At 32.7% G+C, this 26396-nt stretch overlaps 2 protein-coding genes and 2 long non-coding RNA genes across 4 annotated transcripts in view; 2 read left to right on the top strand and 2 right to left on the bottom strand.

Moving 5' to 3' along the window:
* Window positions 1-2399: 2399 nt before the first annotated feature.
* Window positions 2400-2815, bottom strand: LOC139497848 (uncharacterized). The gene is made up of 2 exons (XM_071286087.1): window positions 2668-2815; window positions 2400-2629 (listed from the first exon to the last, which is right to left on the bottom strand). The coding sequence occupies exons 1-2, from the start codon at window positions 2813-2815 to the stop codon at window positions 2400-2402; spliced, it is 378 nt and encodes a 125-aa protein (XP_071142188.1).
* A 2489-nt stretch (window positions 2816-5304) lies between these two features.
* LOC139499131 (uncharacterized) lies at window positions 5305-19704 on the top strand. Its single transcript, XR_011658115.1, has 2 exons — window positions 5305-5657; window positions 19282-19704. It is a non-coding gene; the product is annotated as an uncharacterized lncRNA (long non-coding RNA).
* On the bottom strand, window positions 14722-18974 carry LOC139499132 (uncharacterized). Its single transcript, XR_011658116.1, has 2 exons — window positions 17425-18974; window positions 14722-15849 (listed from the first exon to the last, which is right to left on the bottom strand). It is a non-coding gene; the product is annotated as an uncharacterized lncRNA (long non-coding RNA).
* Window positions 19705-23207: 3503 nt separating the features above from the next.
* LOC139497847 (uncharacterized) overlaps window positions 23208-26396 on the top strand; it is a 65354-nt gene continuing 62165 nt past the window's right edge. The window contains exons 1-2 of the mRNA XM_071286086.1: window positions 23208-23333; window positions 24361-24444. Of these exons, the coding sequence (XP_071142187.1) occupies window positions 23208-23333; window positions 24361-24444 (210 nt within the window). The remainder of the gene's footprint in view (window positions 23334-24360; window positions 24445-26396) is intronic.

The raw sequence follows: 26396 nt of genomic DNA, 5'->3' as shown, positions 1-26396 counted from the left end.
ACTCGTACCACTAAAAAAAACTCGTACCAATGTAAACTCGTACCACTGCTAACTCGTACCAACTTATTTAAATGCATTTGATTGGTGTTTAATTATGAATAAAGTCTGTAAAATGTATATAATTTGAAAGTGCAATGACCTATCTGTAGCTAATGTTCCATGTGTATTAGATATAGACAATACCTTGGCAGATTTAATTTGTTGTCTCCCTTGAATCATTCTTTTTTAAACTTATACTGATAACCATTGGATTTAATTTTTAATCATTCCAAATCAGTTACATTGAATAGATTTATATACTTTTCTTTTGTTTCTCAAAGGAATTTTATTCACCGAAAGAATTAATTTAGTGTGTTTTAAAGGTTGTAAATTGTTTATGACCAACATGTTAAAAGTATGAATTTTTTTATATATAATATTTTGCACAAGATAATGATTACCGATCGAGGTAGGGTTGCATAGCCAGTCAAGGTCGTTAATTACTTTATGTAATAAATGTTATCAAAATATGACAACTTCGTTTAAGATTTGAAGTAATGTCATGTTCATTTAATGTGTGAGATATGCATTGCTTTGATAAAGAGTAGTGACACCTTCAGAGGAAAGTAAATGATACCTGAAATCATCCTCAGATTAGTCTTTCGTTTGCTATGGTGTCACGGTCTTGTGTGATATTATTTATTAGCCATGGCGTTTATTTCTTTTTATGAGTTTGACTGTCCATCCATGGTTCTAATGGTATTGTGAATAGCCAGTAGACGTAATGGTAGTGTTGGCAGCATAATATTTTAAGTTTAATTCTATTTATGAGTTATGAGTTTGACTGTCCATCTATATTGTGAATAATGGTATTGTGAATGGCCAGTAGGCTTAATGGTAGTACTGGCAGAATAACAAAGAATATAATCAATGGAATGTATTAATTTGATCACACAATCAAAGGAATATCATATATTTTAATTAGCAGGGTATTAAGGTAATTAAGACCAATTAAAAAAAAACGTATTTTTGTCCAAGTTTTCATTAAAATCCAGTATAAAATTACAGTAATTCAACTTTTTTTTTATTAATTTTAGAAAGAAAAAACACCAAAAAAGATTCGTATTTTTTAATATATTTTTAATGGTACGACTTCCCAGTGGTACGACTTTACGATGGTACGAGTTAACTTTTTTGGTACGAGTTAACATGGTACGAGTTTCCGTTGGTACGAGTTAACTTGCTTCCCTTTTAAAGCACCACCGCTAGGCACATATTCAAAACAACTGCCAGTTTCAAGTTTAGTTACATTTATTTGATAACATCACACAATACATATGTGTAACATCTAGTCAAGTTCTGATCAGAATTCATTGTCAATATCTTTATAATTGAAAAGGCTCTCCCACAGTATATTTGACTGAATTAGCTTCATCAATATTTGAAAGAATGTCATAATGATTTATTTTTTTTGGCAATGTAAAATGTCATCTATTATCTCTGCCATTGCTCCATTGCTATTGCCTGGTTAAAACTGGGTAATTCATCAGAAGAAAGCTGGTACTATGAGAGCTGATCCAACAGTTCTGTGATATTTTTATCCCCATGGCCTGTAGAAATCTGTTGACATATTGGATAGATTTGAAACTGAAATTGAAAAAGAAAAATGTTTTATAAATTTGATTTCCATTGGCATTAGATAAACATGTTAAAATGCTTATTCAAATAGCTACATTGTATTTCTCCTCTCACATGTATTGCTTTTTTTTTTATCATTGCAACATAGAATGCACAAATTATGCGTTACTTGGCACTCGATCATTTAAACTCGAACTCCAAAATATAATTTATAAAATCTTGAATCTTGCCGTACACATCGTTTTGGCTTAACTTTAGACGACGGTACAGGCCCTGAAAGTGACCTCTTTCTGTGCCACATTTCCCCATTAAAGTGAATTTGAAAGAAAGTCACAAAATCGTTAAAACTAATCACAAACTACTTACCTTTTACAGTTTGTCCATGTAGAAAAATAAACAATACGGCAGCCAAACAATTACTTCGAATTTTTCGGTATTTATCGCCGAATAAGGAAAAAACCCGAGAATAGCGATATCACTAACGACCGGTCTCACTAATTAGCGACAAAAAATGAAAAGAACGAAAAAGCGTGTAATTGCGTGTAAAGTGGTGAAAAGCGTGTACACGCCATGTGACAAAATCCTCGCGTGTAAACTGTTGAAAAAGCGTGTATTACACGCGAATATCATGTCACTTGACATGTATGCAAAACATTTCCTAAAAACCGCCTCATTGATCTTCAGGGTGTTGTGGTATATTGTGTTCAACTTAAGTGTGTGAGGTGGTGGGTTTGAACCCTGGACAGTTAACCAAAGACTTGAACATTAATATTTGCTGCTTCTTAAAATGAAGTTTTCACATCTGTCATACAGCCACTTCCTGTTTCAACATCTGCCATACAGCCACTTCCTGTTTCCACATCTGCCATACGGTCACTTCCTGTTCCCACATCTGTCATACAGCCACCTCCTGTTTCCACATTTGACATACAGCCACTTCCTGTTTCCACAACCGACATACAGCCACTTCCTATTTCCACATCTGCCATACAGCCACTTCCTGTTTCCACATCTACCATACAGCCAATCCTGTTTTCACATCTGTCATACAGCCACCTCCTGTTTCCACATCCGTCATACTGCCACTTCCTGTTTCCACATCCGCCATACAGCCACTTCCCATTTCCACATCCGCCATACAGCCACTTTCTGTTTCCACATCCGCCATACAGGCACTTCCTGTTTTCACATCTGTCATACAGCCACTAAGTGCCTGTTTTTACATCTGCCATACAGCCACTTCCTGTGTTCACATCTGTCATACAGCCACTTCCTGTTTTCACATCTGCCATACAGCCACTGCCTGTTTTCAAATTTGCCAAACAGCCACTTCCTGTGTTCACATCTGCCATACAGCCACTCCCTATTTCCACATCTGCCATACCGCAATTCCTGTTTCCACATCCGCCATACAGCCACTTCCTGTTTTCACATCTGTCATACAGCCACTGCTTGTTTTCACATCTGCCATACAGCCACTTCCTGTCTTCACATCTGCCATACAGCCACTTCCTGTTTTCACATCTGCCATACAGCCACTTCCTATTGGCTGATAATTTGAAATTATACAACACTAATTGTACAATGAAAATTTCTTTTTCTTGGCTTCTATGGAAGGTAATGATTTTATATTTGATGAACAGCTTAATAATGTTGATTTGTAGATTGTTAGCAATTTTTGTTTTTGCTGTGCAACTTCTTCAATAATGTGAAATTATACAACATTCATTGTACAAAGAAAATGTTCATGTTCATGTTATGATTAACAATGATACAAGTATCCATAGACCAAACAAAGGTATAAACAATTACAGGTTGTCCAACAGCCTTTAACAATGAGCAAAACCCATACCATATAAAAACAAGGAGATGTGGAATGATTAACAATGATACAATTATTCCTAGACCATAGGACAAAGATATAAAAAAAAATACAGGTCATACAATAGCTTTCAACAATAAGCAAAACCCATGCCGTGTATTCATCTACAAAAAGCCTTAGTATGATAAAATGTGAAACATTTCAAAAGAAAAAAATAACAGCCTACTTTGTACTACAAAAATGAAGGAAAAACAAATACATGGTACACAACTTCTAACTACATCCATTACTTTATTGGTACTGTATGTGGAAAGAATCATACCCTGCTTGTAGAATACATTAGTGTCTCATTTAGGTATGTTATCAGATCTTCAAGGTTTTGAGGTCAGGTCATTAAGTCATTAAAAATTACTGTTTTAATACAATTATATATATTATTTGAATGAAATAAGTATCTGAAAATATTAGGTCAGTATTTTACATCCCATCAATACATTTAGCAGTAACAATAATACCTCAATAATACCTCAATAATACCTCAATAATAACTCAATAATAACTCAATAATACCTCAATAATAACTCAATGATACCTCAATAATAACTCAACAGTAATGTATATATTGAATATAAGTTTTCTTTTCTATTTTTAGGATATAATGGAGGATTGGAATGAGGTAAGATTTATTTAACAGTAGCTACTTCAAGAGAAAAAATCAAAATCACTAAAACTGAACTTCCTACACAAAATTGACACCAGGGGTCCTTCACTTTTAATGCTAGAATAGTGTTTTCTGATTGGAGAGTATTTTTAGCTTCATATTAATGGTTTGAAATATAGTATCATAAGGCATTTCCCCCAAAAAAAAACTTATCAAAGAGAGGTAACTCTTGCTTATTTTTTACTACTTACTGTCAATCATTAATCAAAATACACTATAGTCTGTTTTAAAAATTAATTTCTGAAAATAAAAAAAAGAAAACAGTTTGTGACTTCATAACAACAGAAAAGAGGATATACAAATGACCAAAACAAATTATTGATTTTTAAGATTGATTGTTGAAATTATTTAACTTGATTCTTAAAATAATTCAATTTGATTCTTAAAATAATTCAATTTGATTCTTAAAATTATTTAATTTTGTTATACTTACATTATCTTAAGGGTGCCTTCATTGATATCCTGTTTTAGTTCTTTGTATGTCAAATCGTATCTTTCTAATTTTGTAGTCTCTTTCTGACCCTCAGATTCATTCCAATATATAACCTGTAAATAATGTATATACATTTTATTTAAGCTGTCTTTAAAAGTTTGATTTATTTTAAGGCGAAGTGTACGTAATTAAACTACACAATGGATTTTTAAAGGCAGTGCTTTAAGGCCTGACTTTTAAGTCATGAGGTTCATCTTTTCATACGCAATCCATGCTGGGGGTCTTTTGGCCAGAAATAGATCCGGAAATGTTCGAATTTCTCCTCTTCTTTTTATGGTATGATATGGTTTTTGTTTCTTTCATTTACATTGGGGACTAAAGAAACGATCAGTGTATATTGTTCGTTTTATAGAACTTGTTATAAGTGTGTATTTTGCATTATAAGCAGTCAACCTGACTACAAACTATCAATAGTTGTATATTCCGTGTGGAAAGAGGTCGGGTCAATTTCAAGTGTTATCTGACATCTAAAGATTCTTTAATTAGTTCAGACGTTGATATAACAATGAAAAGTCGACTGAACATGATTAATATTGCATCTTCTATAATTCAAAGCGGAATTCGGTTTATGAACGAGAAACTGTAAAGCGTTTTCAATTTCGGTATTAGTTATGTATGTTATCGTCGTAGTATCCTGGTTCCCGGTACTACGTTCCGGGTATAAGCTATTTGGTATATTTGATGTGTAACATTACAATCGGGTACCAGCCAATCTACGTGTGTATGTGTACATGATTTACCGCCAAAATGATTGACTTAAAAAATAGTCCATAAACGTTCCGTATAATGATATGCAAATTCATAATTAATCGTAACTTTTTTTATCTTTGTATAATTAATATAACAAAATGGATTCCACAAAATTGAAAATAGTATTATTTTACGAGGATTTCTCATATTTTTTTCACTTCCGGGCGCAGTAATACGTATGTTTTGAAGAAGCTCGAAGAATTTGACAAAGTGAATTGAGAAGGAAACGGATAGATATACGTTCTTGCTATCAGGTAAAACAATTTAAATGTACAGAACAAACACATTTACTTCACACAAATAGTACAGGCTTAAGCTTTTTATTGTCTAGCTTATACACGACTGTAGTCAAGTGTTTAAACGACGGCGGTGACCTACAAGGAACGGGTCATACTGGGTCAAGTCTAAATATGTAAACACATATCCACGTGCTATTAGGTAGAACGCATCCTAATGCAATATCTACAATTTTTCCTCCTTTATACATCGTTTAACCAGATATATTTCTCCTTTTTACATCGTTTAACCAGATTTATTTCTCTTTCAAATACACTTAAACACGGGTTGTATGTACGTATCTTTTCTAGTGTTTTCTTGTTGTTATTAAAGTTCTTTGTTGATGTTTAGAAATTTTTGAACGACCACTAGAAGCCCGATTTCAGTCTGAAACGGCCATTTTGGTCTGATCACATCTTGATTGACTGGATTTACCGCTAGAGAAATTCGTCCAGATATTTCAGATCGTTTAGTCGCCGTTTAGATCGATAGCCTCATCAGGTAAATCAGTTCGTTAAGGCGTATCAAGACGGAAAAGACTGAATCGTCTAGCGGGTTGTTTAGACCCGTTAAGACCGTGTCAGACCGAAACAGACCATTGATACACAATTACGTTCAACATGTTCAGACCCTGTTTAGATCCGTTTAGTATACCGGTTTGATAACACGAGTTGCGCCCCTTCTACTCGATAATGCATTTTAGATTAATTTGTATATATGGTTTTTTTTTATATTAGGATTTGTTTGAAGTATTATTTTGATTAATTACAAAGAAAAATTAAATCTTCTGTTGATTCTTTATTTCTTTTCTTGTTTTGTCGAGGAACTAATAAATTATTCGTCTATATATGTTGTTTATTTTTTAATAAATGTTAGTTTATATATATGTATATTGGTAATTAAATGCAAGGACGTATGTTAATTGTATACACACCAGAATGTATGCCATAAACCTTAAAATGTTGTGAACACCGGTGAAAATGTTTTTCGTATTTGAAGATTAGTAACGGAAAATCCTAAACGTAACCTAAAAAAGTTAAGGATCCACAGAAATGCACCGGAGGCAAATTAACACATGCATATTTTGGTTTTATGTATGACATTTGCTTTAATTCGTTTTCTGTTGATATATGTCCTAGTTAACCATTGAAGCTGTTGCTTTTTGTTTGCATGTGTATTAATTTAGTGAGATTTACTCTATTTAAGTTGGAAAAAAATATTCCCGACATCCGGAAATTCGAAAAAAGACTTCTCGGATCCCGAAACCTGATCATCATACTGCATTCATTCAGTCTCTGTCGGGACAGTGTTAAAGTATCACCGTAAAATATGCATTTTCTAATCCATATGATAGGTATACTGTACTTAGTATACATATGGCGTTAACTTAAACAAAATCTATTTTAGTTAAAATGGTTGAGTTCGATGGCACGTGCTAGTAATCAACCGGGTCAACAGGTAACAAAATCAATGATCCGTAACGTAAGAAAGTACATGCCTATTATATATTACAATTACTCTCATCATCATTCTTAATAGAAAGGTGCCGTAGGGCTAAACGTTAATAAAGAATTAATGAATTTGTGTATACACGTATTAGTGATGTCTGATCGTCAGTTTTTAATATACATGCTTATGTTTTCAAGATTTTAAATTGAGCAAAAAAACATGAACTGTTCGGAAGTTTGTTAAGTATTCAAAAGAAACTTTTCGCTTCTCTACTTATATAGTTTACAGAGTATTCCTTTAAATTATGTCAGTTAAATAAAGTAGTGTGTATTTGTATTCTATTTATTTTGCTAATTGTATCATTATAATACTAGTATTCATTTTGTATTTCACTACTATATATACTTTAAGTTGTAGTGTGATTGATTGTTGGTTGTTAAAAGTCCAGTGGCAAATATTTCATGCATTTTCAGGACCAGCTGTAAGTTGAAGACATATATGGAACTCACCGGTGTAGTTTTCACGTGTTATAATAGATAAAAGAATAATTAATTTCTAAAATATCGAAACATAAAGGAGGCAAGGCGCATGGAATACCCGCACTTATCAGTTCTTTTCTCTGTTTTGTCTTAAAAAAATAATGTTATTTTTTTTTTATATGTTTATATAATTCACGATAACTGCGGTGTATACGTGCTGTCAGACGAAAGATAAATATGTGCCCTTTAAATGTCTTTTTTACCATGGATCGCTTGCTTTCGTCGTATTGAATGGAAGCTGCGCTCAAAGTACTAATTCTTTGGCGTATAACGACCAACCATGATGTGAACAATCTTCTAAAGATTAATTTTGAAATGTCTGACATTGTAAAGTTCGTCTACAGTAAAACTTTTGTACAAAAAACACTTCATTTTGTTATAAAAATTTTAGTTCGAAAAAACCTTTTTTTTCATACATTTTTTGTTCGATTTAAAGCCAATGTTATCATTAACTACGTTTCAATATTATTTTACAAATATTTTATCATATTCCATCCAAAATAAGAGACTAATTTTTCATGTTTTAAAAAATTAAGGTGTTGCAATACTTTTTTCCATGTGTATATATGTTTCTGCATGGGTGATTTGTACAGTTATATAAATACAGATTTAATGTTTTTACAAAATGCATTCATTTACACGTAATGAACGAATTTGGTAATTGTCATTGTTTGTCGGGAATACACGTACTTGTAATAATTATCCATTCATTTGACTGTTTTTCCCCTAGGGCTAATCATAACCTATGCCATATGGCATGGAGACTTAATAGAATAGTTTGAAAGGGTTTAGGCTATTATTTCGGGCGATATCTTTTTGTGCCAAAAAGTAACTCATTTGCGCCACAACTTAATTGCGCCAATACTTCTTTGGCGCCACTTAAATTTCAAAACTATAGGTATCATTTGCGCCAATAAAATAATCATCTAATTGCGCCAATTTTTTTTTATTTATATAAAATAACTAAATGATTGACTTCCCTCCTTCTTTATCCGGGCTCGGGATCGACAGTTTACCGACTGGCGGAGTTAAAGTCATTTTAATAACAAAAAGTATGCTGAATTAAAACGTTCACTTGTATAAATGTACACAGTTACACCTTAAAATGTCTCTGTACATCATTGAACTAAAGGCTGGTATTTGTAGTTGAGAATAGACACATATATAATGTCCTATCTTGAAGCCATGCATGTATAGTATAAAGTTGTTTGAAATATTTTGGACAAATTTTATACCAGCAAAAACTTCCTCTGAAATTGTACACAGAAATTTTAAATTTTAAATTAGCTTTGCATCCTAATAAAATGATCCCGCTTTCTGGATCGTTACACAATACAAAGTCATCATCTTTGTTTGTAACAACACCAATAGCATCCACTATTCAGTGAAATTCGGCTGGAATTTAAGTTGAGCCGGTGAAGTTTTCTTCTCTCTATATACATTTACTGACGCACATATTTTAAATCTTTCTTTTCTTAGTTTTCTTCTTCAATTTTGACGAGCTCTGGATTTATTATTTTTTTAAGGTAGCTCTGACAACATACCATTTGCTTTTCTTTTGCTATAGGTAAAAAAATATTTACAGGTAAATATGGCACAATTTCATTTAATTAATTGGTAAAAAATAAAGGTTCCGTCGTCAGCATTCACGCCGACTAATTCAGCATTTAGGTTCAGTCTGTGGTTAAAGTTTTGTTTTACAACAAAATCGTTGTCAAACATAATGGAATTTCGGGAAATTGGGACATTGGCTTCTTTATGTCCAAAACACAGTATCCAGGGGAAAATTTTGCATATATTTATTTTCATTTTTCCGTATTTTACTACTAGATGGACTTCGTTTTTCCTGAACAGTTAATTTCATGTTTTGTCTGAGGTTAAAGATTTTTGTGCAGCCATTAATAACCGGTTTGTTTAACCGTACAGTTGCAAGTTAAATGCATATATCCATGCAGGTCAAGATCATGATATAGATAAATGAATGTTGAAACTATTTTGTTCTACATGGCGCTGGACTTTCACTCGTTTGTTCAAAATGCAACAGTCAGACTGAGAGCATGTGTATATCTTATAAGTGGGTGTGGCTTTTTTTCCACCTATTTTCAAACTTGAAAGGAGACCTCTTTCAGCGACACGAGTCTAGAACATGTACATGTGGCAGTTGCAAGTAATAGCTATATAAATATAAAAGAGAAGATGTGGTATGATTGCGAATGAGACAACTGTCCAAAAGAAACCAAAATTACACAGACATTAACAACTATATGTCACCGTACGGCCGTCAACAATGAGCAAAGCCCATACCGCATAGTCCGCTATAAAATGCATTTCAAAGATACTATAATTAGAATGAAAGGTTATAGAGTATATTAAACGTACTTACAAAATATGTCATCTTGTAGAATGTGATTTCACAAATATATTATTTTCAAATTCGCAGTCCAAGTCAACGTAAAATCAGTTACACACATTTTTCATGCTATAAATCCATTTCAACAATATCATTTCAAACACACACTAGCTTGCCTTTTAATTAATTTAAATAATACAAATTCAGCTAAATTTTGTTTATTCCCATCAACAGAGAAATCTCACACTTATCCTAGACGTTAATAATACTCATGCACTTCAATTTTATTAAACAATTTATTGATACGGATGACAACACTTTAAAAATACGGTTACATCAGGGTGTAAAAAAAGTGAATTTGTTTTAATTTGAATTCAAAGATAGATTAAACGGTAGCTTTAATAGTGAAATGTACTATTTTTTGAAGACTCGCCTAAATGTATGTTGCATAGATGTATTTGACCCCAACAATTTTATTAAGATCATGCTGTAAATTATATTTATAAAACCATTCATTTGTAAATACCGCATATATCTGCTCACTGTTTGAATATAGAAACTTGTCGATTTTATAATATTGAGACATATCCGAGATTTTGTATTATGTGTGATAAACAAGTATTTGACGATGAATATCATTTTATTTTAGTATGTGAAAAGTAATGAACTTCGAAAGAAATTTATCAAACCATATTGTTGGAGGAAACCGTTGAGTCATAAACTTATAAGACGATCAATGCATTTGAACGGGGACATATAGTTGGAACTCGCCCCTTTTTTTTGTGTGATCGGTTGGGACCCCAATACAGGCTCATAGTATTTTGAAGCATTTTTGAAGTAATCAAATATAATAAACCAGAGACATATATAATTTGTAATTTATGTCTCTAAATGGACGAATGATAATTTTTACGAAAAGAAAGAAAAAGCAAGTCTATCCGAAAGGTGCTTGTCTATTTGATATTTAAAAGGAAAATGTATAACTATAGTGTGTTCATTGTAAACTTAAACCATAATGCATAGAATTGTCTCTGCATGTTTATAACAGTCACAAGTCACTTCTAGAATTAAAGGTCAGCGATCGATTAAAAATTCGTGCAATTATATTTTGTCAAAATTTTCCAGAACACGTTAAATTTCATATCAGAGCCATATAATACATGTTTTATATCTTTGACTATTATACTAGTAGACTAGTATAGTTTTCTCAGGTTATATTCTCCGTTGATATGTATCTTTCCTTTAAAGTCTTGTTTTTTTTTCTCTAACACTTTAGAATAGTATATACGGGACAACTTCCGAAAATAATCTTTCAAAATGCAAATTTAAAACTTGTATGTCAAATAATTTGACCACATGACAAAAAATTCTACAATAAACATTGGTCACGCTCGACAGATTTCGATATGAGACAGTCACACGTGCCGTTACAATAGCCAGTGTACACGCATCAGCGCACACATGTATGTTAAATAGGTCTGATTGGAGGAATGTTTCCGAAAACACGCCTACCTCAAACTAATACCCAATCAAACGCCTGTACCAGAAACATAAATAATACTTGGAGATTTGGTTGCGTATTATATTCTTTTATTATTGTATTATTTACTTAATCTTAAATTTTTTACTTTTTTTATTCATTTATTTATCCAAATTTTTGCTTTTTAAATTTTTGTTTTTATTAAACTTTCTTATCATTCTAAATTATTTAAATTACCACATGGTAAACATATTAAATTATTTAATGCCCAAAAAGGCGCAAGCCAGGGCCGACCGTGCAAGGGCTGTATAGCCAGTCAAGGTCGTTAAAAACTTCCATTTGTTGGTTGCGTATTCAACATTTGAAAAAGTTTATAACACTCTTTAATTCGAACTAAGAAGCAAAGAATATGCCCGAAATGCAAGTTTCCCAATAAATTTCAGCTATCTAGTGATGAAAATAAAAAAAAAAAAAAAATACAAATTAAAAGTTTTTCGAGTTATATAACTATAAGTCTTTTATCTGGCAAGAACAGCCCAATTTAGCGGACAAGCAGTCAAGTTATTCTTTTTGCTGTTACTGAATATATCAAGAAAGAAAATAAATCCCGATATTAATTTGAAACTTTGTTACTGAATACTTTTCCAAGAAAATATTCACATCTCTTGGTAACATGCATGTCGGAACAGAAAATTCTCTTGGGACGTCCAGTAGCATATATATAACGTGCATGTTGGAACAGAAAATTTGGCATACAGTACTTCAGAACGATGTTCACATTATAATACATTATACCCAACAATTTTGATGACGAATTCCTTCCTTTGTTCGAGAACAATTTTATTTAAATAGAAATCTGTGATTTTACTTTGTCCATTACTTCGACGAACCAGAGCAGGTTAAATATCGACCTGTTTTTAATTCCAATTGGTTCTCTTCTTCTTCTTTTGGTATACAATAGTCCATCGACATTCCATGATAACATGCTCAGTGGCGGATCCAGGAATTTTCGTAAGTGATGGCCCACTGACTGACCTAAGAGAGGGACCGCTCCAGTCACGGTTCAGTGATTCCCTATATAAGCAACCAATTTTTTTCCCAAAAAGGGAGGGGGCAAATTGCATGTTTATTTATGTTTAATTGTCATTTTGCTTATTTTCTTCTGACATCAGACTCGGACTTTTCTTGAATTGAATGAATTTTAAATGTACGTATTGTTATGCGTTTACTTTACTACATTGGCTAGAGGTATAGGGGGAGGTTGAGATCTCATAAACATGTTTAACCCCGCCGCATTTTTTGCGCCTGTCCCAAGTCAGAAGCCTCTGGTCTTTGTTAGTCTTGTATTATTAAATTTTAGTTTCTTGTGTACAATTTGGAAATTAGTATGGTGTTCATTATCACTGAACTTGTATATATTTGTTTAGGGGCCAGCTAAAGGACACCTCCAGGAGCGGGAATTTCTCATTACATTGCATTGAAGACCTGTTGGTGACCTTCCGCTTCCTCTTCGATACATTCCCCATTTCCATTCTCAATTTTATTTCTTTCTTATGTTCAATGTAAAAATGTATATAATTTTAAATTGCAACTATCTATAGTTCCGTAACTTTCTATCAAGGCGTATAAAAGAATGGTCGTTAAGTGCGTATATATATATATATATATTTTTGTTAAATCAATTTTTCTTGTATGTTTCAAACTGGCCTTTACTTTTGACAACGAGTACTTACATTTCCCCATTGGAAAAAATGTGTAAGCAAATTTTTATTTTATCAAATCTCTTTTTTGGAATTATTTAAATTTTTATGAATAATATTCTTTACACCAGAAATGTTATTTATAAACAGTAATGACTAGTGTATCACTATCGGACACGCATGACAGAGATGTATATTATCAAATGATTACCTATGCACCTGAAAGTTTAAAATGGAAAGATTCAAGTTTTCGGTCGTGTACACTGACAGAAGTGAAATGATGCATGAACTTGCAAGTCCGACAGGAAATCGCTTGAATACCTGGAGTTGTCACCTGCCAATACATCTGGGAGTAATACCTTTAGCCATGCTGGTGATCAGACAGGTGAAGGTCTGAATTTATTTAAATAAGTTTATTACATAAAAGAATTATGGACAAATTAGATTTTTGAAAACAATTTTCACGGAACGTCAGGGTAATACTTGTACAAGACATTAGTTAATTTTATTTACTTTACATTAAAGTAAATAAACCCAAGTCAGGAGCCTGTTATTAAGTGGTTGTCGTTTGTTTTTGTGTTACATCAAGGATTTGTATAGTGAGACACTATACAAATCCTTGGTTACATATTTGTTTTTGTTCATTTATTTTCATAAATAAGGCCGTCAGTTTTCTCGTTTGAATCGTTTTACTTTTTCTTATCGGGGCCTTTTATAGCTGACTAGGCGGTATGGGCTTTGCTCATTGTTGAAAGCTGTACGGTGACCTATAATTGTTAATGTTTGTGTCATTTTGGTCTTTTGTGGAGAGTTGTCTCATTGGCAATCATACCACATCTTCTTTTTTATATTTAAATAGTCTCCCCTTAATTTTTTGTCTGTAGTGTTTTTGTTGATTGCTGTATATCACATATTTGTTTGTTTGTAGCTCATGTATACAAGAATAAATCAAGCTGTCATCACTGTTGGGTTCTCGTCTGAATTTTTTACATTACGGTAACTCTGTTAGAAGCCTAGCTCTTTCCAAGCAGAGCCATTTATAGGCTGCTCATCATGAAGTTTAAGTTTTTGGTCTTTGCTGAAGGGTGTGCAGTGACCTATTATATAGTGACTAAAAAAAAAATCACTTGGTCTACATGGTTTATAGTTTAAGTAATGCAAGTCGTCTCATCAAAATTCATACCAAGTGGTGGATCCTGGGGGAGGGTTCAGGGGGTTGGAACCCCCCTTTTTTGGACGATCATGGAATGGAGACATATAGTTGGAACCCCCCCTTTTGTCTTGGGTTGGGAACCCCCCTTTTTTAAATGGCTGGATTCACCCCTGATACCATATCTCCTTAGGCAAAACAAAAATTATGTTTGTTTCCAACATGTTCAATGTAGCTTACAGCTTCTGAGAAACAATTCAAACATTGATGACCTTCTGCTGTTGTCTGCTCTGTAGTCAGGTTGTTGTCTTATTGGCACATTCCCCATTTCCAGTCTCTAATTTCATTACGAAGTATCTGAGAAACAAACCTAACCATGTTAACATTGTATTAAACTGAAATAACCTAAATCACTTAGATTATCCATGAAATAAAATTAAGGTCAGGTCAACCTAACCTGACAGACAAGTAGACCTTGCAAGGTACTCATATACAATAAAATGTATCCAATTACATGTAATAAAATGTAACAGTATATTTTACACTCATTCCCTGAACCAGCTCTTTTAGCTTTTATAAATGTAAAGCTCTATTAAAAATAGCTTACATCATCACCCCAAGACTGTAATACATATTTCTTGCATATATACAACCAACTTTCATGACTTTCATGTAAGGCGAGACAAAATAAATTGATACTTTGAAGTACATGTATTGTTTAATATGTTCGACTACTACATGTACTAGTATAAAATGCCAGTTTCAGAATGAACAGTAATTTAGAAGATTGTCACCATACATGTAGATTCATTCATTCTATTTGAACTACAAATGTATACAGCAAGCTGTCATTTGACTCTAAGTGCAACCAACAACCGTGCCAGGGCTGTAAAGCTTGTCTAGGTTGGTGAAACTTCCATAATCATGCATATATGACACTAACCAATTGTGACGGACTGTGACAGACCCTCACGAAAGGTCAAAAAGGTTTAACACTCCCAGCTGGTGGTACATGAGGCCAACAGTAGCAACGCCAGCACAGAAATTCTTATTATATCCAAATTCTTATTTTTTAAATGTATAATTATCCAAGGTGAATTCAGATATATATGATCATGATGATGCACTTGTAGTATTGACAATGATCATGATGATTGTAAGATAATCACTGAAACTATGAATTTTCATTATTCCAATTTCCTACTTTTTTCCCTATGAATTTCAAGTTTGCTATTTGTTCAATTCACAATTTCCTTTTTGTCCAATCAGAACATCCCATCAACATCATGGCATAATGCTGTTAGCTTTATCAACGTTATTTCCAATTGCAATAAGTAACTCAAAATTATGAATGAATCCACCGTTTCGCAATTTACAGCTACAGAGGTGAGGTACCGTATGAGAGTAATTTAGTGACACTATATATTTCCTATGTATATATGATATATATGCCCCTTCATAATCTTGCTGGGAATCATGCTCAAACCAATGTGATATCTTATCTACAAAAAAAATTTACATTAAGAATTAAGTATTTATAACTTGTATTACATGCGACTTCTATAACATGTATAAAATTAAATAAGTCAATAGCATTAATACTATTTTATATACTACTGTCAATTCAGAAATTAATGTGAGGTTTTTATAATTGCGAAAAATGCGACTGAGTTGTAAACGCAATAACTTAAACGCACATTTTGTGATATTTTATATGAATTAAACAGGATTTTTCACAAAATCGTAAAAATTAAAATCGCATTTAAGTCTAAAATAAAAAAAATCGCAATAATTTGCAAGCAATAATTTCTGAATTTACAGTAACTACATGTATTTGATTTGTGATATTTGTAGTAATAATAATTCAACAAATTCTTTTAATAATACTTTTTTATTTCAAAATAGAATTTGTAGAATATTACTACATACATGACAAAGCAATGGTATGCATAGATTATAACATGTTATATTTAAGTTCTACAAAATTTAGAGCAAAACAATTCATTGATAACAATTCAGGGGAGAGTCCAGCCATTTTGAAAACCAGGACAAAGGGGGGTTCCAATTACATGTCCCAATTCAAATGCATTGATCCTCAAAAAGAGAAAGGGTCCCAACCCCTGGAACCCCCCTTTGGATCCGCGCCTGCAATTTAATGAAACATGCCTGGAAAATTATCTTAAATTTCTTATCACAAAAGTGTAAAAAATTGTCGTTAAGGACGCAATGCTGTCACATCATTTGGAATCAGGGCACAATATCAATATACTCTTTTTTTGCCCCCGGCAATTTAGAGGTTATTGCATATATGCAAACCCAAGCCTTGAAGGTATTCATAACAAATATGTGATAAATTATAATTATTGTACATCACCCACCAGTGGCTATATAAATAGGTGCATCATCATTGTAACATACATGTGAAGATTGGTTGGTTATGAGTTATAAAAAATCCAGTGACAGATATTTCATGCACATTTTAGGACGTGACAGTTATCAATACATTATTAAACATACAATAAATATGAATATGTAGCCATTGTAGAGTTACTCTAGTCCAAATAATTATGACATTTGGCAAGGCTATTTAAATTTTTTCTGGGACATCCTAGGAAGGCGTCTCAGAAAAAAAATAAAATAGCCTTGCCAGACGTCATAATTATTTGGACTAGGGTTACTCCATCAGGGGGTTAGGTCTGGTAATAGGCCCCCCTCCCCCCAACCAAACCATTGTGAATACACACAATGGTTTAGGCAATAAACAGGTGTGTATCCAGCCCTTTTTAAAAGGGAGGATTTAAACCATAGTTTATATGTACCTTTTTCAAATCATGCATTGATCTTCCAAAAAGGGGGGGGGCGTCCAATCACAGGAATAATTTTTTTTACAAGCCCAAATTCTTACTTTGCCTTTGAACAAGTTACTGTACAAGAATGTGGTGTATTAGAAAGTCAATTCATACCTGTATGCACAAATGTAACAAATGTAAACATCTTTCCTTCAAACTCTTGGCCGGATCAATGATTATTCTCATGTCTGATAGGCATGTTTTAAAATATTATTCATTTCTACTCACCAATTGTAATTTCCAGCTCAGCTTATATTGTGATGTAGTGTCCATCTACCATCATGGCATGTCAACGAATTTGTGTAAAATAAATTTGCCATTTGAAGATGCCGACATGCGACAAGTAAAGAGGGTACGGTAACGTTAAATCGTTTACGGGCTTATTTTCCGTTTTTAATCAAACTTGTCAGATTTGATTAATTATCGTCAGAAAATGTCACTAATGGATAGTAATTCAAATTAAACCAGCTTTATTATGCTGTATTCATGTAATATATATAACCTGGTCTTCAAATGTACTTCAGGTACACTGGCCTTTTTCTGCTATAATATTCAAACTTTATCTTTTAACAAAGTCTTCTGGTGTGTAATATTTTTTTTATAAAAGGCTCTCGAATTATAGACTAAGTGAAAAATAAAGATGGAAAGTCAAACGCATGAGTCTGGCAAAAATGAACGGACAATGGCATGACAGTAAACGGAAAACGAGAAAAGACATAGATTCTAGTTATATATATATATATTTTTCCCTGCCTCACTCAAATGCAATTTATATAGCCAACATTAAAAGTTAAATGAATGCATTCATTTACAATATTAAAAAATGTTACATCTTAAATTTAATTAAACATAATTATTAAGATCACGCGTTTTCAAGTGTTCACGCACAGGCACTTGTCTCAGAAAATAAAATTCCTATATACCTTATTATAATAAGGTATATAGGAAATTTTTTGGCACTTGTCTCAGAAAAAAAAAATTCCTATATACCTTATTATAATAAGGTATATAGGAAATTTATTTTCTGAGACAAGTGCCTGTGTGTTCACGGCCGACATCCGTAATTATTTAATACGGGTGTTAAAATGATCTATTGCGTCAACATGACAAATTTTTCACCACCCACGACAGTCTGTAATTGCAAAAACATGTATTGTAATCACTTGTAAACCTTTAATATAAAGGTTCAGGTGCTTACATTCAATAAATAAATGTTATTTCGGCAATCTGTTGAATTTTTTTTAGTCATTTCGCGGCGGTTTGTTCAGCAGTATGACTTTGAGCTATTTTTTAAAATATATACAAAACATGTTAAATAGGATGTAGTAAGAATTCAAATTGAATATTTTTTTTATTTAATTAACATGATTAAAGGGACGTGGTAGACTTTCAGTTAACATAAACCGTCTTCTTTCTAACTTTTATTTTATTTTTAAAAGGGGAGCAACCCCTGATAAACAATGGGAAAGTTTCACTCGTTTTGTGTCCAAAGATTAAAATCTGAACACGACTGGACACGGTCTGACAACATCTTGACGTAACTTTGTATCCATGGTCTGTTTTGGTCTGACACGGTCTTAACGGGTCTAAACAACCCGCTAGATGATTCAGTCTTTTCCGTCTTGATACGCCTTAACGAACTGATTTACCTGATGAGGCTATCGATCTGAACGGCGACTAAACGATCTGAAATATCTGGACGAATTTCTCTAGCGGTAAATCCAGTCAATCAAGATGTGATCAGACCAAAATGGCCGTTTCAGACTGAAATCGGGCTTCTAGTGGACTGAACACAGGAGTGAATGAATGCAACAATTATATATACTGAAGACTTGGGCTGTACAATGATAGTGACGTATATCATACTGATAATCATTCTAGCAGTAATAATGTTAATTTAGGATGTAATGTCTAATGACAGGAATTCATGAGCTATGCCTCAGGCTTTCTGAAAAAATATCAATGACAATGTAAACAGGAACAAAACATTGACACGAATGATGCTCTCTTCTATGCTATATAGTTATTTAGGTATATGTGTTGCACAAGTTTCAATTAAACTTCAGTTATAAAACTTTTTTTCAGGGCACAAACCCACTTTAAAGAGACTTGTCTACTGCCATACCCATCATATTTTCATGCACCATTTGCAAGCAAGAGACTGAATGGTTTGCAAAATTAAAAATCAGGACGGTGTCCAATTAAAACAAAAGAACTAAACTGGATGAATATTGTAGGAGAAATCTAGACATGCTAGAGGAAAGTTTTGATTTGTGAAATTGGTTTTCCTGAAAAGTCATTCATCCTAGCCTGCAGAAAGGAACTATAACTGTCCACCACTAACTGACGAGCTAATGTTGAGCTTCACATATGGAATTACTCAAATACCATCAATGTCTATGTTTTCAGCACAAATTTCACAATTTATGACACAGCTGTGCTTTTTTTTATACCGTTAAAGAGTTGTATACCAAATTTTATTTTTTTATCAATAAATATATATATTATATTAATTGTGTCATCTAAGAACAAAGTCTTGTATTTTGCCAAAAGATGCATACTAGTGAATGAAAGTGGTGCAGTTCATTTTGCTTTGGTATATAGAATTGAATTACAATTGTTCATGTTATTGGAATGCATATAAAAATAAGGAGATGTGGTACAATGTATATGATATTTAGTGAGTTTATCAAGCAAAAGTGAATAAGAAATAGGTATAAGCAGTTACAGGTACTACTGTACAATCTCAAACAAGGAGAAAAACTCATACCGTAAAGAGAATTTCATATTTACAAGTAAGTTTTGTTTTTGCGTTGAATAATTTTCTTCTATTGTTTTAATTGCAAATATGGGAAGTGGTTAAAATGCTAATGAGACAGCTGTTATGGCCACAGAGCCTTAATTGAAAACTTCTTTTTCATTCATACCGGTAGATTTTGCCTGGAGTAAGAAACATATCTGCCAACTATTCAAAATGCACATGGGGGTTTTACGTGAAAGATGGTTCATATAGTCATACAAAACCTTCAAGGGGGCCTTCAAATGGAAGCAGGACAAGTCGCCCCACTGGCTAATCGGCCCACTTTTAAAAAAACCCACCACAAACTGATTTATCAAATCACCCCACATGTGAAATTGGTTAAATCATGTTTAATATTACTCCTGCCAACTCGCCCCACATGTGAAATTGGTTAAATCATTTTAAATCAGGGTTCTCACTAAGGATTTTTGAAGGCGAGTCCAGGGACTCGTCATTTTTGGCCACGGTGAGTCATGGTAACTGTGTTCAGTTTATACAAAATATTTCAATATTGATGTATTTGTGGACTCACCAGTTTTGAAAATGGTGAGTCCAGACAGATTTTGTTGAGTCCAGGACTCATGGACTCGCCTTAGCGAGAACCCTGTTTAATATTACTCCTGCCAACTCGCCCTACTTATAAAAAAACGGTAATTTTTAGATTAATATATATATATATATAAATAAAAATAAAAACTCGCACCACTTTAATAAAAACTAATCTACACAGAATACAAACAAACCGAAAATTAATTTAATTACTATTATTGATATATACTGAAGAATAAATGTAAGTTTTGAAGCTTAGTTATTTGCATAACAATTGAAAAGAAACCTGTTAATTGTATCATAATGCAATATAAGGAATTGAACTTATATTCAATGGGATAACATCTTTTTCCATACGTAGGGTGAGTTGGCATTATTAAATTCATCCTCGTTAATAATATATTTATCTAGATTTCACCGATTTCCATTAGGTGGGACCAGTTGGCAAGAGTTATATTAACAGAATTTAACTTATATACAATGGGATAACATCTTTTTACATAAGTGGGGCGAGTTGGCATTACTAAATTCTTCCTGGTTAATAATATATTTATCTAGATATTATCGTTTTCTATTAGGTGGGGCGAGTTGGCAGGAGTAATATTAACGGGATTTAACACAGTTCACAAGTGGGGCGATTTGGTAATCCAGGTTGGGGCAGGTCTTTTTTTAAAGTGGGGCGAGTTAGTGAAAAAGTGGGACTATTTGCTAATGGGGCGATTGTCATGGATTCCCTTCAAATATATTCTAATGTGGTTTTTGGCTTCTTCTTGCATTAACAAGCTTATAACCATTGTTGAATTAATTGTTTTCTTTAAATAGTCGACAAAATTGCTCTTACAAAATTTCCATTTGGGAGCCTCGAGCTCGATGGGGGAAATACTCTGCAAATACTGACAGTTGGCAGGTATGGTCATCAAAAAAGTTGACATGTTACTATGTACATTTACCATTATGTTACTTGATGTTATTGCTATACACACAGTACAGAGACTGGTCAATCTTTGTGAACTATTTTTTTATGGGGGTCATAGAATATGCGTATACAATCAATAATTAAAAATAGTCTATTTATATTGAAAAGGAAAAGTTCTTATATGTCTAAAGAAGAGGGACGAAAGACACTAAAGGGACAGTCAAACTCATAAATTTAAAGCAAACTGACAAGGCCATGGCTAAAAATGCATTCCATGGCGAGGCACAGAAAATATACTGTAAACAGTAGACTATAGATACATGTATAGGTGAACTAAGGTACAAAAGAACTCTAAATCTAAAATTCTACAAACCACCTCTGTTCTATGGAAGATAATGATATAACTGGACTAGAAATACACACAACCTGTAATTAACTGCCTTTACAGCGCTTTCGCGCTTTGATTTTTAAATTTCACATACGAATTCTGCTTGTAAATTTACACCACAAAATGAAATAAAAAAAGGGGGTAACCGTTTTTGTTTTTGAGATACGAGCCGTTGAAATTAACTACATGATACACCAAAATTACAAAGGATATATAGGGAAAATCATCAAAATTAGCAGATATTTTTACATTATCAAGATTTTCTATTTTGTTGGACAATAAATTTTAAAAAAAAATTGATATACGATTTAAAAATGAAAGACGAATCCATCGGTGCAAAGAAAGTCCTTAGAAACCGTATCAGTTTTTACGCTACTCTCTGTTGAAGTTTAGTTTTTTGGCCGGAACATTGAAATCATCTGGCGACGTCATTGTCTGCAGTAAAGTCGCCACAAATTCTACGTTGAAACTCTATTATACCGTACAATGTCGTAGCAATGGCGTGCGTGTGTATTACTCATCTTCCTATGTATTAAAAATGATCAAAGGTTATAAATTGATAAGGAAGTAAACTAACAAATTTTAAAGAATATTCCTATCGCAAAAGAAAATGCAAGTTTGTAAATTAATTTGCCGCAAACGAAAGAAATTTACCGTAGACTTTAATTTCATCTTTTCTATATTAGAGTGATTTCCAAACCTTTTTCAATGCTGGCATGGATTGTTTAATTCTTTAATGAATCAAATATCGAATTTTAATTTGTCCCGGTTAACACAGTGTTGTCAGAATGAATTGATCGGCTTTAATACTAAGATCGGGTATACACCTCGTTTTCAATCTTACTTCTGCATGTTTGTATTTAAAAAAGTAGACCTATTTTCTGCATATTTTCATGTTCGTCATTTCTGCATGTTGTTAATCTGAGGATTTGCACAAAATATAGTCTACATCATAAACCTATTTCATAAGTCATGTTTACCCACATGCTCAAGACGCATCTCTGCCAAAACATATTTTGTTTTACAAAATTTCCAATCTCCATAACTTTCCCTTTTCTTTAACTAAATGACAAAGAATTGGGTAATGTTTGCTGAATGAAGTTTCAGTAACATAAGAAAATATTTGTTTATTCCATGCATTATTTAAAAATCCTCATTTAAGGATTTAAACTGATTGATTGATTGTTGGTTGCTTAACGTCCAGTGGCAAATATGTCATACATGTTCATGACGAAAGCAAGTAAATGATAAATACAATAGGAAGTTTAGTTCATAAAAAGTAAAATCAAAAAAATACTGAACTCAGAGGAAAATCAATTTGGAAAGTCCATAATCACATGGCAAAATCAAAAAACAAAATGCATCAAAAACGAATGGACAAGAACTGTCATATTCCTGACTTGGTACAGGCATTTTCAAATAACATAACAGAGACCATCCGGGATGATGGTCTGGAAAATTTGGAGTGCCACTGGAAAATGAGGGTATATTGGATAGAGACAGAAAATTTGCCGCGTGCAACAGTCCACAACTATGGCTCTTCAACTATTTTAGTTCTTATACATCCGTGGCTTTAAAATGTTCTGCCTTTAGTGTCCCTTATCTAGGTTTTATCTGCCATGTTATAAAGAAGACGCCAATTGATCCATTATGTAGCGTATCGCACCATACACAACGTATTATGTAATCGTGGCACAAATCAGTGGCTCTGTCCTCAAAATTTCTATCAACCTCTGTTTCTGTTTCCCCCCTTTTTCTACATTTCGTAATGATCGATCAAATCATATTTCCCACACGAATTAAATGTAATAAACACATTGAGATAACAAAAAACCTTTTAACTAATCCTCGTTGTTAGTTTCTGCCATAGAAATGCTGAAATATTTACATATTTTCAGCTTCGTTTCCGATTTCCACCATTTGCATTTGTCAAAATATTTGTTTTTATTTTCCTTCAATTTTCCTTCTACTGCATGATTTTACAATAAAAATTGCCGGGATTTCAACCGCAAATGAGGCCTTGTATATCCTCGAATCATACAAGGAAAAATTAGAGAGGACCCGAATGAAAACTGAATGGTTTAAGAGTCCCCTGATGAAAAATCCGTTGTCATCTCGGCATATGCCGCGAATAGCAGTGGCGGATAGCGTATGTCATCGCGTCATATGTCGTGTATATTGTTGAAAGGGTTAAAGGTTAACAATTTATCTTGATAGTATAAAATGCATAAATTCCAGCAATTGCATGTTATGTAATTCCTGTCTCTGAATGTTATATGAAGGAAGGATACAACTGATTTATGTAGTCATTGCTAAACAGAAGAATACATAATCATTACCTAATAAACAGTAACGACATTCATTACAATCTATTTAATGTACTATATATGTTCTCTGACAGAAACTTATTACAGCTGCTCAGGATGGAGACATATAAGCCTTAAAATTATGTCTACAGAATGGTGCAGACATTGATTATCAAAATTAAATGTACTATCTATTTACTTACAGAAACTTACTACAGCTGCTCAGGATGGAGACACAGAAGCCTTAAAAGTATGTCTACAGAATGGTGCAGACATTGATTATCAAGATGTATGTATGTAAAAAAGTCACATTACAAAACTACTTTAATTTATTAATTTAATACTTCATAGAAAAATCATCTTAAGATATGTCATCTTATGGTACATGTACAATGAAAGACACAAAACTACAAGTTACTTAACAATAGTGTACAATGAAACAATGTAAAACTACAAGTTACTTAAAAATAGTGTACAGTGAAACAGTGTAAAACTACAAGTTACTTAAAACTAAATCAGAGTAAAACAGTGTGAAACTACAAGTGACTTCAAAATATTGAATACTGTACATCAATAATATAAAACACACAACTGGAAGTTACTTAAAAATACAAGATATTGTACATAAACATACGACAACAATTTACCTTTAGAACATAATTGATTGTACATAAGAAGTTCAGAGTAAAACAGTGTGAAACTACAAGTGACTTCAAAATATTGAATACTGTACATCAATAATATAAAACACACAACTGGAAGTTACTTAAAAATACAAGATATTGTACATAAACATACGACAACAATTTACCTTTAGAACATAATTGATTGTACATAAGAAGTTAAAACACACAACTACAAGTCACTTTGGAACATAACCATAATGACAGACTGTACAGTGACACGAGAAGTATAAAACACACAATTACAAGTTACTTCATAACATAACAGATTGTACACCAGCAGTTTAAAACACACAACTACAAGTTACTTCCGACCATAAAAGATTGTACATTGAAGTATTATACTGCTGATGTACTTGTAGCTGCATGGTTCATACTGCTTAAGTACAATCTGTTATGTTAAGAAGTAACTTGTAATTGTGTGTTTTATTTTGCTGATGTATATGTTCTGAAGTAACTTGCAGTTGTGTGCTTTATACATGCTGATGTTCAATCTGTTATGTTTTGAAGTAACTTGTAGTTGTTTATTTTATACTGTTTATGTACAATCTGTTATGTTCTGAAATAACTTGTAGTTGTATGTTTTATTCTGCTTATGTACAAATTGTTATGTTTCAGGTAACTTGTAGTTGTATGGTTTATACAAACACATTGACGGGATGTTTAAGTACCGAGCCACGTTAAATAGATATCGCATACAACAATCCTAGTAAAAGTAATATCAATATTAGAACAAAGAAAAATGAAAGAACAATAAAACACGTTGTTAAGATAATAAACAACATCAGTACGCAAAATCTATACATCAAGAGTCTATCATGTATTATTTGTGAAGTTGATACGGAATATTTATCAACAAGGTCTTGGTACCTTCCAATGTACTTTTTTTTCAGAAAAAGGACGAAATGTTCTTTGAAACACCCCTGGTTCATCAACTTTCTTCTATAGAACATACCATTTTGTTCATAAGAAAGGTCTACAACATAACAGATTGTACACCAGCAGTTTAAAACACACATCTGCAAGTTACTTCAGAACATGTCATATTGTTCCTAAGCAGTATAAAACACACAACTGCAAGTTTATTCAGAAATATCATATTGTTCCTAAGCAGTATAAAACACACAACTGCACGTTTATTCAGAACATAACAGATTGTACATAATCAAGATAAAACACACAACAACAAGTTACTTCAGAGCATACCAGATTGTACACAGCTGCAAGTTACTTCAGAACATAACAGATTGTACACCAGCAGTATAAAATACACAGCTGCAAGTTACTTCAGAACATAACAAACTGCATAATCAGTATAAAACAAACAACTAAAAGTTACTTCAGAACATAACAGATTGTACACAATCAGTAAAAACATACAACTACAAGTTACTTCAGAACATAACAGATTGTACACCAGCAGTATAAAACACACAACTGCAAGTTACTTCAGAACATAACAGATTGTATAACAGCAATAAAACACACAACTACAAGTTACTTCAGAACATAACAAATTGTACATTTGGACAGAAGCTTGTTTGTGATCATAAGATAG

This window comes from Mytilus edulis, chromosome 12, assembly GCF_963676685.1.
Source record: "Mytilus edulis chromosome 12, xbMytEdul2.2, whole genome shotgun sequence".
NCBI classification, from domain to species: Eukaryota; Metazoa; Mollusca; class Bivalvia; order Mytilida; family Mytilidae; genus Mytilus; species Mytilus edulis.
Note: the sequence above shows the minus strand (reverse complement) of the source record. Positions and strands in the feature narration are given on the sequence as shown.

What these genes read in the sequence shown, in the direction of transcription:
- LOC139497848 (XM_071286087.1), bottom strand. Translation starts at nt 2,815, where the DNA reads ATGACAGATGTGAAAACAGGAAGTGCCTGTATGGCGGATGTGGAAACA. An exon ending in TGTGGAAACAGGAGGTGGCT is followed by an intron (nt 2,630 to 2,667) that starts GTATGACAGATG and finishes GCTGTATGGTAG; the next exon opens with ATGTGGAAACAGGAAGTGGC.